General features: G+C 48.2%; 1 protein-coding gene across 3 annotated transcripts in view; it reads right to left on the reverse strand.

Moving 5' to 3' along the window:
• MOCS1 (molybdenum cofactor synthesis 1) overlaps positions 1-14368 on the reverse strand; it is a 32414-nt gene that overhangs the window by 3257 nt on the left and 14789 nt on the right. The window contains exons 4-10 of one of the 3 annotated variants that reach the window (XM_078369104.1): positions 6953-7117; positions 4691-4752; positions 4238-4349; positions 3790-3902; positions 3175-3285; positions 793-913; positions 218-265 (exon numbers count right to left, since the gene is read on the reverse strand). In XM_078369104.1, the coding sequence (XP_078225230.1) occupies positions 218-265; positions 793-913; positions 3175-3285; positions 3790-3902; positions 4238-4349; positions 4691-4752; positions 6953-7117 (732 nt within the window). Of the gene's footprint in view, positions 1-202; positions 266-792; positions 914-3174; positions 3286-3789; positions 3903-4237; positions 4350-4690; positions 4753-6952; positions 7118-14368 lie in introns of all 3 variants that reach the window. The other 2 variants (XM_078369106.1, XM_078369105.1) reach the window with 2 other exon arrangements.

Here is a 14368-nt window from a genome sequence, read left to right on the forward strand (position 1 = left end):
ATTTCTGTGGCAGATATAGTAAGGGGGAAGATGAACAGGGAGGGAAGAAACTGTAAAATCTTGAAGGTTAAGAAGAGATGAAGGAGGAATAGAACACACACAAGGATGAGAACATCAGCATGAAATGCAGGAGCTGTGGGTGCCTAGGGCATGGCTCCCACCCCACAGGGTCCCCAAATGACAAGGGCGAGTGGTTACGTACTGATGGGTCACCCACCGATGAGGATCATGGGCCGGTTCTTCATCTGGGAAATACTGAACATGCCTGGGGTGAGGGAAAGATGGGGAGGGAGAAGAAAGCAGAGGAAGGGGATAGAGAGGGTAAGGAGAGCAGAGTTCACTGAAACGAACATGCTTGACAGCCCCCAGCACATGCACTCAGCAATATGCGCCCTGACAAAAGGCCCCCATGTGTGCACTGCAAGGTCGCTCACGGCTGAGCCCAGAGAACCAGTCTGTGGACATCAGGACCCTGCCCTCCATAAACAGAAGGCAACATGTGGGATGAGAGAGAAGCAATGTCATCCCCCGCTCCCCACCCAATAAAGCAGCCCAAGAGAATTGGGGGTCCCCCTCCTGTGCAGCCTCTGCTATGACATTTCCCCATAGAAGGAGCACCATCACTGCACCCCGAGTCCAGAGGGCCAACAAGAGTAAGTGGTAGTGGGGATGATGCTGACTCCAGCTTCCTCCTAGGTGTTCCTTGGGCATCTCACCCCACAACTCCAGACCTCCCTCCAGGGGACAAGGCCCACTCACCATCCAGGCCAGCCCTCCCCACCCTGCCCTTACCTGCATGCTGTCGCTTCTTCCTGCCCACAGCAGCCCCGATGATTCTCAGCAGCTCCTGCTCAGAGGCTCCAGCTCGCAGGTGATCCCTCAGAGATACCTCAGAGTTTCCAAAAAGGCAGACCTACATGGGGGCGAGGACAACATGCCTTCATTATCCCTGAGAACCTTGGCCTCCTGGCCTCTGAGCAGCTAACTCCTTCCCTGAATTCCCCAGGGAAGAGCACCAGGGCCCAGGCCTCCCATGGCAGGGCCCCTAGCAGTGAGGGACAGAGGTGCTGTAGGGAGGTCAGAGAGGCTAGAAGAGCAAGATGCAAAATTGGATTTCCCAATGCCCATATGTGAATGAGTCATATTTCCCTCAGTGTATCTGAAAAAACTAAGCAGATGCCAACAGAGACAGCACATAAAAATCCAGATCCGTCTGGAATGGCCTCTTTATCACCATGAGAATGGCCCCCAGTCAGCTGGAGCTGTGTGTGTCCTGGAAGTCCCCTACTCCCTGCTGTGCCATACATATCCCAATTTACCTCAGCCCCTCCAAGTCACTTGTGGATGTCACCTGCCTGCCCTGTACTTATCTGAGCCTGCAATCACTGCTTGGAAGCTTCAGCTGAGGGCTGCTGGGGATGACAACTTAAGTTCATTCAAACTTGCTCAATGCTTCCCAACTTCTGTAAGGGATGAGGCAGCCCCGGAAATCAATGTACCTACCATCCTTCCACCAAAACTTATAAAGCATCTACTCGGTGCCAGGTCTGCACAAGGCACTGTGGCCACAGAGAAAGAAGAATGTCTGAGAAACTTCTGAGGGCAGAGACCACTGGGGAAGATAAGACAGAAGTGAAATCTAGGATCGTTCTAATTGCTTCACCTCATTCCTCAACTCCCCCACCAGCCCCCGGGTTTCCTTCTCTGCAACAAAGAGGTTCCTCCTGAGGACTTCACCTGCTAGCCGCCCCCCTGCCCCCCCAGCTGGCTCCTGCCTGGGAGGTCAGGGGGTAAAGGGAAAGACCTTGAGGCACTTCTCCCCTGCTTCCTCCCTGCTTTGGTATCTCTGGCAGCAGCTGCTTCTCTGCACAGCTCAAGTGCCAATGAGATAGCCTCTCCTCTAAGGCTCCAGCCCTTCCTGGGCTCCAGTGACATCAGTGGCTCCCCCTTGCCCTGCCTAAGTGGGAACAGCTGTTTGCTGCTGCTAGTCCCAAGTACCTCAGTATCCCTTATTGGTTCCCTTAATCCTATATGCTATAAATAGCTTCTTCACTACATTCTCTTCAGAATCCCATCTTCCGTTTCCTGCCAAGACCTCACAGATACAGACAGTACCTACAGTCCAGGTCAATTCCATATCTCCAGCCTAGAAGAAAACCCAAGCTTTTCAGCAACCTGCTGGCTGGTTCCTTTTGGATTCAAGTTGGATGCATCTACATCCAACCCACCATCACCACCCTCCCACAACTGTGAAAGATCCCAGGGCCTTCCAGATACCTTGATGCCTTCCCCCCGCTCCTTAAGCCAACATTAGCAAGCTCTCAAAATCTTCCTTCAACACACACTCTTACATATTTGGAGAACCACTGAACAGTCATCTAATTGTCTTCCTGTCATCACACTCAACCTGTGGCTTCTTAAACATGCATGGAGGATGTCCCCCCTGTTCAGGAACCTTACACAGCACCCTACTGTCCACAGAACACATTCTGAACCAAAGCCCTCTACAACGTAGTTTTCCCATGGCTGACTTTAATCTGCCCTAGCCTGCCCAACCAGTATGAACCCTACGTGCGTGCCCTCCCCTCCCACCCATTCTTCAAGGCTCGCCAAGGTCCGCAGTGCTCTTCCTTGAGGCCCAGCACCTCATGGCCTATCCAGGCACCCATGTGGCAAGGACTCCCATGCTGCCACACATTGCCTCTGTTTGGTCTTGCATCTGAGTCTGCATGGCCCTGATGAGAAGGGATCCCGACATCCCCCACAGGGCTGAATGCACACGACATGCTTGTTAGATACAAGTGACATCCATGTCTGGTTTCAGAGCTGAGACCCTGGCCTGGTGGAAGGGGTTAACCATGGTGGGGGCCAGGCAAAATGCACACTGATCCTTCGGCTCTCCATGAGAGCTGGAAAGGAGCTCCCAAAAAACCAGAAGCCACTTCAGGGCCCCACAGAAGGAAGGAAGGAATCAGGGTGACATTTCCAGAGTGGCCATGCATTCACCCCCACCTGCTGCTCCCATCATGCCCCCAAACCTGACATTATTGCACCAGCCACCACCCACCCCTGCACTGTGCCCTGCCAGTCTTCAGTCCAATCAGGGAGCACAGGTGGGAGGAGCTCTGATAACACAGAGGTGGCAAGGGTCTCCGTGGGAAAGGGGATGCTCACCTTGAGGTTCCCATCAGCTGTGATTCGCAGGCGGTTGCAGGTCCCACAGAAATGCTCAGACATGGACGTGATGAAGCTGATCTGGCCTTGGAAGCCAGGGATTCTAAAGGCCTGGGCAGGGTAGAGTGGGAGGAAAAGGGCAGTGAAGGGGACGAGCTACAGAGTCCAGGCTCTCACTGGGTGACATCAGAACCTCCGCTCCTCAACCCTCTCCCAGAGGGGCCCATATGAGGCTCCACCTGAGGCCCGCAGGTGATAGAAGAATCTGGTAGGACGGATGACCCATGGGTTCTTGACCCATGCCTGGCTTGCCCTAGATAAAAGCTGCTAAGGTAGCATGTTCAGAAAAGGCTGTGTGGAAGAGGGCTGAGCAGCGCCCCCTGCCACCTACTGTAGTGTGTTCTCTGATACGTGACAGACCCCCACGCTAGCCAGGCCCACATCTTCCTCCATGAAACAGGGAGGCGGTTGTGATAGCACTGATGCTTCCTGCTTAGACAGTACCATCTCACATCACTGTATCCCCACCACAGTGCAGCCGGCTGCTAGCTCTCCATCCTAGGGTAGAGGCATGACCTTCCTCCAGGCCTGTCCCATACCCTCCTGCTCCCTAACCTTGGCTGTGCTGGACTCCTCCTCTGGCAGCTTCTCCAGCTCTGGCCACTGCTGCCGGACAGTGTCCAGCATCTCCTTATAGCTGACCATCTTCTTGAAGTTCCACTTGTTGCCTGTGTTTGGGTTGGGGGAAGGCAAGGGAAGCTTTTGAATCAGAGTTGAAGGGGCCCCGGGGTCTCCGAGTCCATCCCCTGCCATAGCGCAGCAATCAGTTTTCCAGCCTCTTGGATGGGAGGGACAGTGGGCCCTGCCTAAAATGGGTGGATCAAATCACACCCACAGTGGACTTCGAGAAGCCACCAACAACCCATCATAATTCTAGACCTGGTGCCTGCCTGGGCCTCTCCCATCACCCCTGGGGTCACCCCTACCCACTGGGTGAGCCATCCCATTTGACCAGCAGGCCCAGTTCCTTCTTCCCCTCCCCACCCCATCCCTGGTCACTGACCATCAAAGGGCATGTACTCTATGAAGCGCACGTCCAGGGGGAGGCTCTTGGTCAAGGCCGCAAAGTCCAGGAGTTCATCCTCGTTAAGGCCTCTCATCACCACACAGTTCACCTGGCCGGGGGGACGGTGGGATCATGAGGGCTGTGCCCCTGCATTCTTTTGTGGCACCTTCATGGGGGCCTGGCACCACTGAGGCCTTCCACTCAGGGACCCATTCCTTGCTTCTCCCACTCAGTTCTCTGAGTTGGGGGGATTCCATGGGTCACTGATTTTCTCCTTTCTCTCAAGGGTGGGTAGGGCTGGACCAGCTGGGAGAGATGAGGTAGGAGGATGCATGCACTGCAGCCATGCTGGCCAGAGCTGAGGGCTCTCAAGTGGGCCAGGGGCCATGAGGGGAAGGCCAGGGTGGCGTAGGGGGACGTTGGGAATTCACAGCAGGGGCATGGCCTCACCTTCACAGGGTTGTAGCCCAGCTCAATGGCCTTGTGGATGCCGTCCATGACCTTGTGGAAGCCTGGGAAGGAGAAACAAGGATCCGTGAATTTCTGCTCTTCCCTCTTCCCCCACGCCTCCGCAGAAAAGCACCAGGGCTATAAAGGAGCCGCAACAACCATCCCGTCTGGAGACTGGCAAATGTTTTCTGAAACAGACCAGAGCAATATCGTAGGCTTTGCAAACCTAGAGGCAACACGGAGGATCCATGTAAGTATATGTCACAAAGTATTGACTCAATTCCAAATACAGTAGTAATAACTGAATGCAATGTTTTGTAAACCAGATCTATAAATGGGATACAATAATGCAATTCTTTTTGCAGGGACAATATTTTGCTTAAATGGAGTTCATAATGTTCCCTATCATTAACTGATTGCGAATGTTATTGTAAAATGCATTCTTGGCTCAAAGGCTATATGGAAACGGATGTGGCCCTCGGGCCATAGCATGCTGACCCTGGATCTAGTTGAACCCTACAGGAGGAAATGGAGACTCAGACAATGCCCTGCTCAGAGCCTCATGGCTCCATCTTTCAGAATGCAGGTTTTCCACTTCCATTTCAGTGTTTTTTTCCTCAACAGTCCATCAATGATTCACACAACACATACCCTCCAAGCTCCTATTACGCACAGATGCTGTTCCAGGGCTGGAAAGTGATTATTGTCTCGACAATCATTCACCACAGTCAATGTGACCCCGGCTGACTTCTCACTGCCCAGTTCTCTCATGCATACAATCACGTGATCACCTACTGCATCCTGGCCCCCTCCGGCACCCCCCAGCCTGCACAGCCTGGGTGGTCACCTGTGAGAGAGGGTGCCTAGCGATGGTCTCTAGGGTTTCCTTGCAGCATTTTCAGACTGCTCAGTGAGAGGGTAGAGGGAAGAATGTGTGGCTTTGAAAAAACAATGCTGCTAGGATAACCTAGAGCTGTAAGTTTTCTTTTCTGTGAAACACTCCCCTCCAAAGGCAGATGGTGGACGAAATAGTATAAATGGGAGGGAAGATCCGATTTCTGCAATCCATGTGCCAGGAAATAAGAGACAAAGAGAAGGTGTATGCGGAGGTACAGGCCACAGATCCACCTCCTACTTTCCCACTGTAGAGCCCCTGCAGGTTCTTTACTCCTGCTTCCCCTCGGAGTATGTACCACTGATTCAAACCCTTCTGTTCCTCAAGGCCAGCATACATGCCTTCTCCTTAAAGCCCTCCTAGTTCTCTCCTGCTAATTCTTTCTTTCTTCCTCCCTGTAACACTTTAATCAATACCACAAGACAAGCAAAGACTGTCCTGGGGAATTTTATCTTTTGGCCCTTAGCAGCCTGTAAGGCAATGTCTGTGTGTCTTCTGTCCCCTCCACAGCACCTAGAGCAGCCCTTTATAGAGGAAGGAGGTGGAGTAGGTGCTTCCTCAGCACATGGAGGGTATAAGCAGGGCATCACACCCTGTTTATTGAAAAGGGAGAAAAGAAGATGGTGGGGCTGATCTTGAAGCTATTTCCAAGGAAGGAGGAGGAGAGTTGGGTCTCCCTGTCATCCCTCTGATTCTCCATAGTCCTCAATCATATACCCCTTTCCCCCAATCAAAAGGTATCCAAACCTGAAAAGCCTTTGCCCCAACATGAGATCCATGCCAAGGGGAAGCGAGGCATTGGTCTACTGCGACCCAGAGCTCGAGGCTGGCTCTACCTGTCCACCTTGGGCCTCCTGAGGCAGCTGGGCAGATGTGGGTGTGCTTGCAGCAAGGGGTGCCTAGGAGAGGCTTCCATCCAGGCGGGCACAGGGACAACCATGTGGGACTGATGGAGGACCCCCACCTGATGGTACACACCCACACCCTGGTGTCCCAGAGTGGCTACTTCCGTCTTGGGCTGTCCATGTTTCTTCAGAGCTCATTGTAGAATGACCAGTTCCACCCAGTTTGCCATGGACTGTCTTGGTTTTAAAACTTCAAGTCCTTCATTCTAAAGCCCCCTCAAGTCCTGGGCAAACTGGGGCTGGGGTGGTGGGGAGGTTGGTCTCCCTAGGTCATTAGCATCTGACCCCCAAAGTCCCTGATGTACATTTGGCAAAGATGAGGGGTGAGAAATAAGTGCTGTGACTTACCAATAGCCCAGGCACCAAGAGGAAGTGACCAGGCCCCTCGCTCAGCACTGGCCATGCCCTCCCCAGCTAAGCGGACTCTGGGAGGGAAAACCCGCCCCATCCACATCTGCTCACCTTTCCTGCGGACAATGAACTCAAACTTGGCAGGCACCAGGGTGTCCAGGCTGATGTTGATGGCGCTGAGACCAACCTTCTGAAGCTGGGGGAGCAGCCGGGCCAGGTTGATGCCATTGGTGGTGACACCGATGGTCCTAAGCCCTTCCAGCTGTTGGAGCTGAGCTGTAAAGACAACAGGAAGGGGGTCAGACTGCTTGCTTGTTCTTGGTGAGGCCAGGAGAAGGGCTGGAAGGCAAAACTCTGTCCAGTCAAGATGGATGGAAGAGAGGCTCTTTACAGACTCGCATTAATCAGGCCTAATTTTAAAAGAAATCTAAGAATAAAAATTGACAAAAATAACCAAAAGACTAAGCACTGAGTGCTCTCTCTTTGCTAGGTGCTCTGCTGATGGCTTTGCACACATTAGCTCATTGAAACCTCACAATAACAATGATCTCATTTAGTAGATAAAAAAGACGTTCTCTGAAAGAGTATGAAAATTGCTTAATGTCACATAGTAAGAAGAACTGGCATTTAAATCCATGTGTACCCGACTCAGGACTCTGTTCTTAACAATGAACTACTACACAGGTCCTGATATTCTGTATAATGAAAGCATAAGAGTGTTTGAATTAAGTGCTATTTGACACTCCATTCTACCAAATGTCCCTAGAAATAATGGAAGGATGTTAAAAATCCATAATAGCATTGGAAGGTAAGAAAGAATGCTGTAAATAGCCTAGAAAGGTAAAGAAGTACTGAAAGAACGCAAACGGGATTGATCAGATGGATAGAGTCCACAGCTCAAGTGCACCCAGGAGTTACATTTGGAGGAGCTGGACAGGTTGGCCTCATCCTTCCCCACAGGCAGGGGAAGGCAGCAGAAGCCTTTGCCTCAAGGATAGAGCACCAGTGCAGACACATAAGCCAGCCAGGCGGCTGTGTTAGTTTCTTCTCATGCTGCTAATAAAGAAATACCTGAGATGGGTAATTTATAAAGAAAAGAGGTTTACTTGACTCACAGTTCAGCATGGATGGGGAGGCCTCAGGAAACTTACAATCATGGCAGAAAAGGAAGTAAACATGTCCTCTTTCACATGGCAGCAGCAAGAAGTGTTGAGCAAAACAAGAAAAGCCCTTCATAAAAACCATCAAATCCCGTGAAAACTCAATATCATGAGAACAGCATGAGGGTAACCACCCCCATTATTAAATTACCTCCCACTAGGTCCCTCCTATGACACATGGGGATTATGGGAACTACAATTCAATATGAGGTCTGGGTGGAGACACAGCCAAACCATACTGGGGGCAAGCCCTGAATCCTGGTGACACTCAGCAGTACCTCACACCCCTTCTCCACAACCTTGGAGCAGCCCATAGAAACACAACATTGCCAGGCAGGCCAACACAGACCCCAGGCACTAAGATGAGTACACCACCAAGAATCAAGAAACGTTAAAGGAGGATGCCATGAAAGAATGATCACCAATTCCTCAAATAGAAGGATGAAAGGAGGAGGAGAAGGAACAGCGGTAACAGAAAACAGTTTTTTTAAAAAGCAGAGGGAATATCCTCATTGGGCTAAATACTCAACCCTGAAAATAAACCAACAGAAAACCCTAATTAGGGCTCTTGAAAATTAAATATATAGTTACAAACAAAAAGAAAAACTTGAGAAGCAGAATGGACACAAGAACAAATAAGCAAGCTGGAAAATTCGGCAGAGGCATTCTTGAAGAGCTGCATACAAAAGACCAAAGAATGAAAAGAAACACACCTGCTCACATTCAAATCCAATACAATCTAGAGAAAAGACAAGCCATCAAAATATGCACAGTAGTTATCTTTGATCAGTAGGATCACAGCTGATTTTTTATGTTTATTTATAGGTAACACTTATTTCTATAATGAACGAGTTTTCTCTTAGAACGTGGAGGCACACATACACCCCTCCCCCTGGATTTTAGCTGACCTCTGCTACATGCACAGTGCCACTGACCACATCCTTCCAGCCACTAGACCAGTTGTTTCCAAGAAGCTATGTTAATGCATGTCTCTACGAAGACTCAGCTCAGCGCTGCATGAAAGGGGAAACCAAGAGTCAAGTGCTCAAATGAAACCAAACTCAGAAAAAGGCAGAATATTACAAAATTCATCATCGGTTTAAGGTAGGGGTGCATGGAAGTGCACACACTCATGGTGTAAGAATAAAATTATATAATCTTTCTGGAGAGTTGTACATGGAACTTTTTAAAGCCTTTGACCTGAAATTCCACTAAGAATTTAATCTAAGGAAATAATCATGGATGTGAAGAATATTTATCTACAAGGGTGTTCATTACACAGCAATACGTAATTAAGGGAAGTGGGAAATAATCTAGAGAGCCAACTATAGCAAACTGGTTGAATTATGTTTTCTCTGGATGATGGAATATCATGCAACTCAAAATGGCTCTGTAAAATCATACACTGGGTCATAGGGACATGCACACACTATATTAGGTAGAGAAAACAGTAACACAAGATGCAGTCAACGCAGGAGACAGTAAACACGAGATGCAGAGAAAAGTGGCAGGCAGGTCATCAAACCAAAACGTCAGCAGTGGTTACAAACAGCAGTAACAACATTCTTTCTGCTTTTCTGAAATAAACATAAATTACTTTTGTTAAAAATAAAGTTTACAAGAGCTGTTTGAAAAAGGCAAGAGTTTCACTCTGGCTCTGCCAATAAGGAAAATTAGCAGCGGTTGTTCACACCTGCAGAATCAACCCTGGAGAAACACAGAATCTAGCAATCTATGAACTTAACAATCTAAGTCCTTAAGAAGAATAGTTGTTCTGAATTGGTATGAGTTAGGGAATGAAGATGATGAGCTGAGAATGTGATAAAGGAAAAGGAAGCAGGTTAAGCTCTATTCTTTCCCTTGCCCACTGAGGCCTCAGCACAATCACCCATTATCCCCTTATGAAGAAATCAGTGGCAACTTCCCAAAGAACTGGTTTAAAAGTCAACTGGAGGCTGGGTGTGAAGGCTCATGCCTGTAATACCAGCACTTTGGGAGGCCAAGGTGGGTGGATCACTTGAGGTCAGGAGTTCAAGACCAGCCTGGCCAATGTGGTAAAACCCTGTTTCTACCAAAAAGACAAAAAATTAGCCAGGTGTGGTGGTGGCACATGCCTGCAATCCCAGCCATTTGGGAAGCCGAAGCAGGAGACTCACTTAAATTCAGGAGGCGGAGGTGGCAGTGAGCCGTCATTGTATCACTGCACTCCAGCCTGGGCAGCAGAGTGAGATGCTCTCAAAGCAGAACAGAACAAAACTTCATAAGCTGATTTTAAAATTTACATAGCCAAGCCTTAGTATATGTGAAACACTGTTGAAAAATAAAAAGAATTTGCCCTACCAGATAATTGACTGATGAAGCTACAGTGATTAGGACAGGTTGATATTGGCACAGAGACTAACAAATTGACCAACAGAACAAAGTAGACCTGAAACAGATCAATACTTACAGAATGGCAGGTTTATGGAGTGAGGATTGTTCAATACTAATAACAAGAAAAAGACAACTATCCATATGGAAAAAATTACATTGGATTCCCGAAAGTCATCTACAGATGAACTAAGGACTGATATGCTAAATTTACAATTTTTAGTGTAGAACAGAGGTAGGTGATCTGATCTAGGGTTAGGTGTTTCATTAACAAGATATGAAAACAACCATGAAAGAAAACATAAAACACTGAAGAACAACTGCTACTCATCAAAAAGAATCATTACACATGGTATACTTTTTTTTCAGATTGGGAGGAGATATTTGCAACGTATGTAAAGAACCTGTACCAAATCAATATGAAAGGACAAAGAACCAAATAGAAAAATGGGCAAGACATGACCAGGAATTACACAGAAAAAGATAGTTTACATTTACATGTAGCTAATTAACATGTGAAAAGATGCCAATTCATTCTTAAACACAAAAATACAAACTAAGACCACAGTGAAATATAATTTTACACTGGTTCAACTGGTGAAAAACAAGAATAGTAGTGCTGGGGAGGCCAGTTGACAGGATCCCTTACGTAGTGCTGGTGAAAGTGTATTTGGCACAACCACTTTGTGAAGTAATGCTACATTGTTTTCCAGAGTTAAACATTCACATACTTCATGATCCAACAATTCCACTGCTAGACAAAGCATACACCAGGATATGTTAATGAAAACAAGAATGTTCAAAGCAGCACTGTCCACAACAACACAACTGGAACCAATTCAAATGCTCACTAAAAGGAGAAAATGGGGTACATTCACATAATGTAGCAGTAGACCACAGAGGAAAAAAGAGAACTCTCTATAACATCATGCCTTTTACTTGAGTCAAAAAAAAAAAACCACAAAACAGTCCTGAAGATTACACACAGCATGATACTGACAAAGTTGAAAACACTCTATCTACTTTTTTCAAAAGCAAGAGAATGGGCCAGGTGTGGTGGCTCATGCCTGTAACCCCAGGACTTTGGGCAGCCAGGGAAGGAGGATCACTTGAGTCCAGGAGTGCAAGATCAGCCTGGGTAACACGGCAAAACACTGTCTCTACAAAAAACACAAAAATTAGCTGGGCGTGGTGGTGTGTGCCTGTAGTCCCAGCTACTCTGGAGGCTGAGGTGGTAGGATTACTTGCCTGGGCAACAGAGCTAGATCCAGCCTAAAAAAGAGAAAGACAGGGAGGTAGCAAGGAAATGATAAATAGAAAATAGGAATGCTTACCTTAGGAGACAGTGGGGTGGGAGGCCACACAGGTAGTTAAAAAATATTGCCACAAGATGGCTGATTAGGAGCAGCTCTGGACTGCAGCTCCCAGTGGGAGTGTGAAGAGTGAGTGGATGCCACATTTCCAGATGGATTTTTACTACCCACAGACCAGGAGATTCCTGGGTGGAGGAGCCCCATGGGTTGCCAGCACAGCTGTTTTGGCCAGCGGTGGGTCTCCACAAAAAATACATGGGTCCGGGTGCCATTTTAGCTGGCAATTGGAGCGCCTGGGAGACACAGTTACCCATTCAACTGATAAAAAGGTGACTGACAGGGAGCCAGGCCAGGAGATTCCTGGGCGAAAAGGCACCATGAATCTCCAGCATGGCTGTTTCAGCCGGTGCAGTGGGTCACTGCACGGGAAATGACACAGATCCGGGCGCCTTTTCAACAGGCAACTGGAACGCCTGGGAGACAGAGTCACCTGTTCAACTGAATAAAGGGGACTGAAACAGGGAGCCAGGCCAGGAGATTCCCGGGTAAAAAAGCACCACGAGCCCCCGGTGTGGCTGTTTCAGCCGGCACAGTGAGTGTCTGCACAAAATCTCACACAAATCTGGGTGCCTTTTCAACTGGTGACTGGCACTCCTGGGAGACAGAGTCGCCCATTCAACTGAAAAAGGGGACTGAAACAGGGAGCCAGGCCAGGAGATACCCTGGCAAAAAAGTGCCACAAGTCTCCAGCAGCTATTTCAGCTGGTGCAGCAGGTCTACGCACAAGAAATCACACAAATCCGGGCACCGTTTCAGTTGGTGACTGGAACGCCTGGGAGACAGAGTTGCCCGTTCAACTGAAAAGAAAAAAAAAGGGGTTCTGAGGCAGGGAGCCAGGTGATCAGGCTTGGCCGGTCCCACTCCTGCAAAAAACGTCAATCTGAAACACTCTGGATTGAGAGTTTCACAGCAAGCACAGCTGAACCAGGGATGGGCCAGCTCTGTGAAGGAGGGGTGTCCGCCATTACCGAGGCAGTCCACCACTGCCAAGGTGGCCTGCCATTTCCAAGGTGGCCCACCATTGCCGAGGCAGTCCGTCATTATAGAGTGAGTCCGCCATTACAGAGGTGGGCCACCATTGCCCAAGCAGTTCTAACTATATCCCTATAAAACAGAACTGCAGGGAATTTCACATGGCAGTTGGGCAGAGCCCACAGCAACTCAGCAAAGCCCCTGCAGGCAGACTGTGACTAGGCTGCCTCCTCACTGGGCAGGGCAGCCCTGAAAAAAGGCAGCAGCATGGCAGAAACTTATAAATAAAGCCCTACCTTCCAGGGACAGAGCACATGGGGGAAAAAAAAGGCATTTATGAGATCTGCTGCAGCAGACTTAAACGTACCTGCCCAGCAGCTCTGAATGGAACAAACGGAACTCACAGCTCAGCACTTGAGCTCCTAAAAAGGACAGACTGTCTCCTCAAGCAGCTCCCTGACCCCTATATATCCAAAGAGTCACCTCATAAAGGACAGCTCAGACTGACATATGATGGGTATCCTTCTGGGACCCGAGATAGCAGAAGAAGAAATTGGCAGCAACCCTTACTCTTCTGCAGATGCTGCAGGTGATCCCAAGGCAAGCAGGGCCTGGAGTAGACCTCCAGCAGTCCTATGGCAGAGGCCTGACTGTTAGAAAGAAAACTAAGAAACAGAAAGAAAAAACTTCATTATCAACAAACTGGACATCCACTCAGAGACCCAATCTGAAAGTCAACAACTACAAAGATCACAGGTAAATAAATCCACAAAGATGGGAAGAAACCAGCACAAAAAGGATGGAAACACCCAAAAACAGAATGCCTCTCCTTCTCCAAGGGATCACAACTCTTCACCAGCAAGGGAACAAGGCTGGATGGAGAATGAGTGTGATGAATTGATAGAATCAGGCTTCAGGAGGTGGGTAATAAGAAACTTCTCTGAGCTAAAAGAACATGTTCTAACCCAAAGCAAAGAAACTAAGAACTTTGAAAAAAGATTTGACGAAATGCTAACAAGAATAAACAGCTTAGAGAGGAATATAAATGAATTGATAGAACTGAAAAACACAGCAAGAAAACTTTGCAAAGCATATACAAGTTTCAATGGCCAAATTGACCAAGCAGAAGAAAGAATATCAGAGATCAAAGATCAATGCAATACAATAAAATGAGAAGGCACGGTTAGAGAAAAAAGGGTAAAAAGAAATGAACAAAGTCTCCAAGAAATATGAGAACCTGGGCCAACATGTGTATGTATCTAACTTGCAAGCTGAGTAGTTTTTTGTTTTTGTTTTTGTTTTCAGTCTTGCTCTGTCACTCAGGCTGGAGTGCAGTGGCATGATCTTGGCTCACTGCAACCTTTAACTCCCAGGCTCAAGTGATTGTCCAGCCTCAGCCTCCCGAGTAGCTTGGAATACAGGCAGACACCACCATGCCTGGCTAATTTTTTTATTTTTAGCAGAGATGGGGGTTTTACCATGTTCACTAAGGTGGTCTCAAACTCCTGACCTCAAGTGGTCCACCCGCTTGGCCTCCCAAAGTGCTAAGATTACAGGCATGAGCCACTGTAGCCTGCCATGGTTTTCATATTCATAAATGATATGAAAAAAATAACATTTTCTACCACACGAAAATTATAAAATCCTATGTT

The sequence above is a fragment of the Callithrix jacchus genome, chromosome 4 (assembly GCF_049354715.1).
Source record: "Callithrix jacchus isolate 240 chromosome 4, calJac240_pri, whole genome shotgun sequence".
Lineage (NCBI taxonomy): Eukaryota > Metazoa > Chordata > Mammalia > Primates > Cebidae > Callithrix > Callithrix jacchus.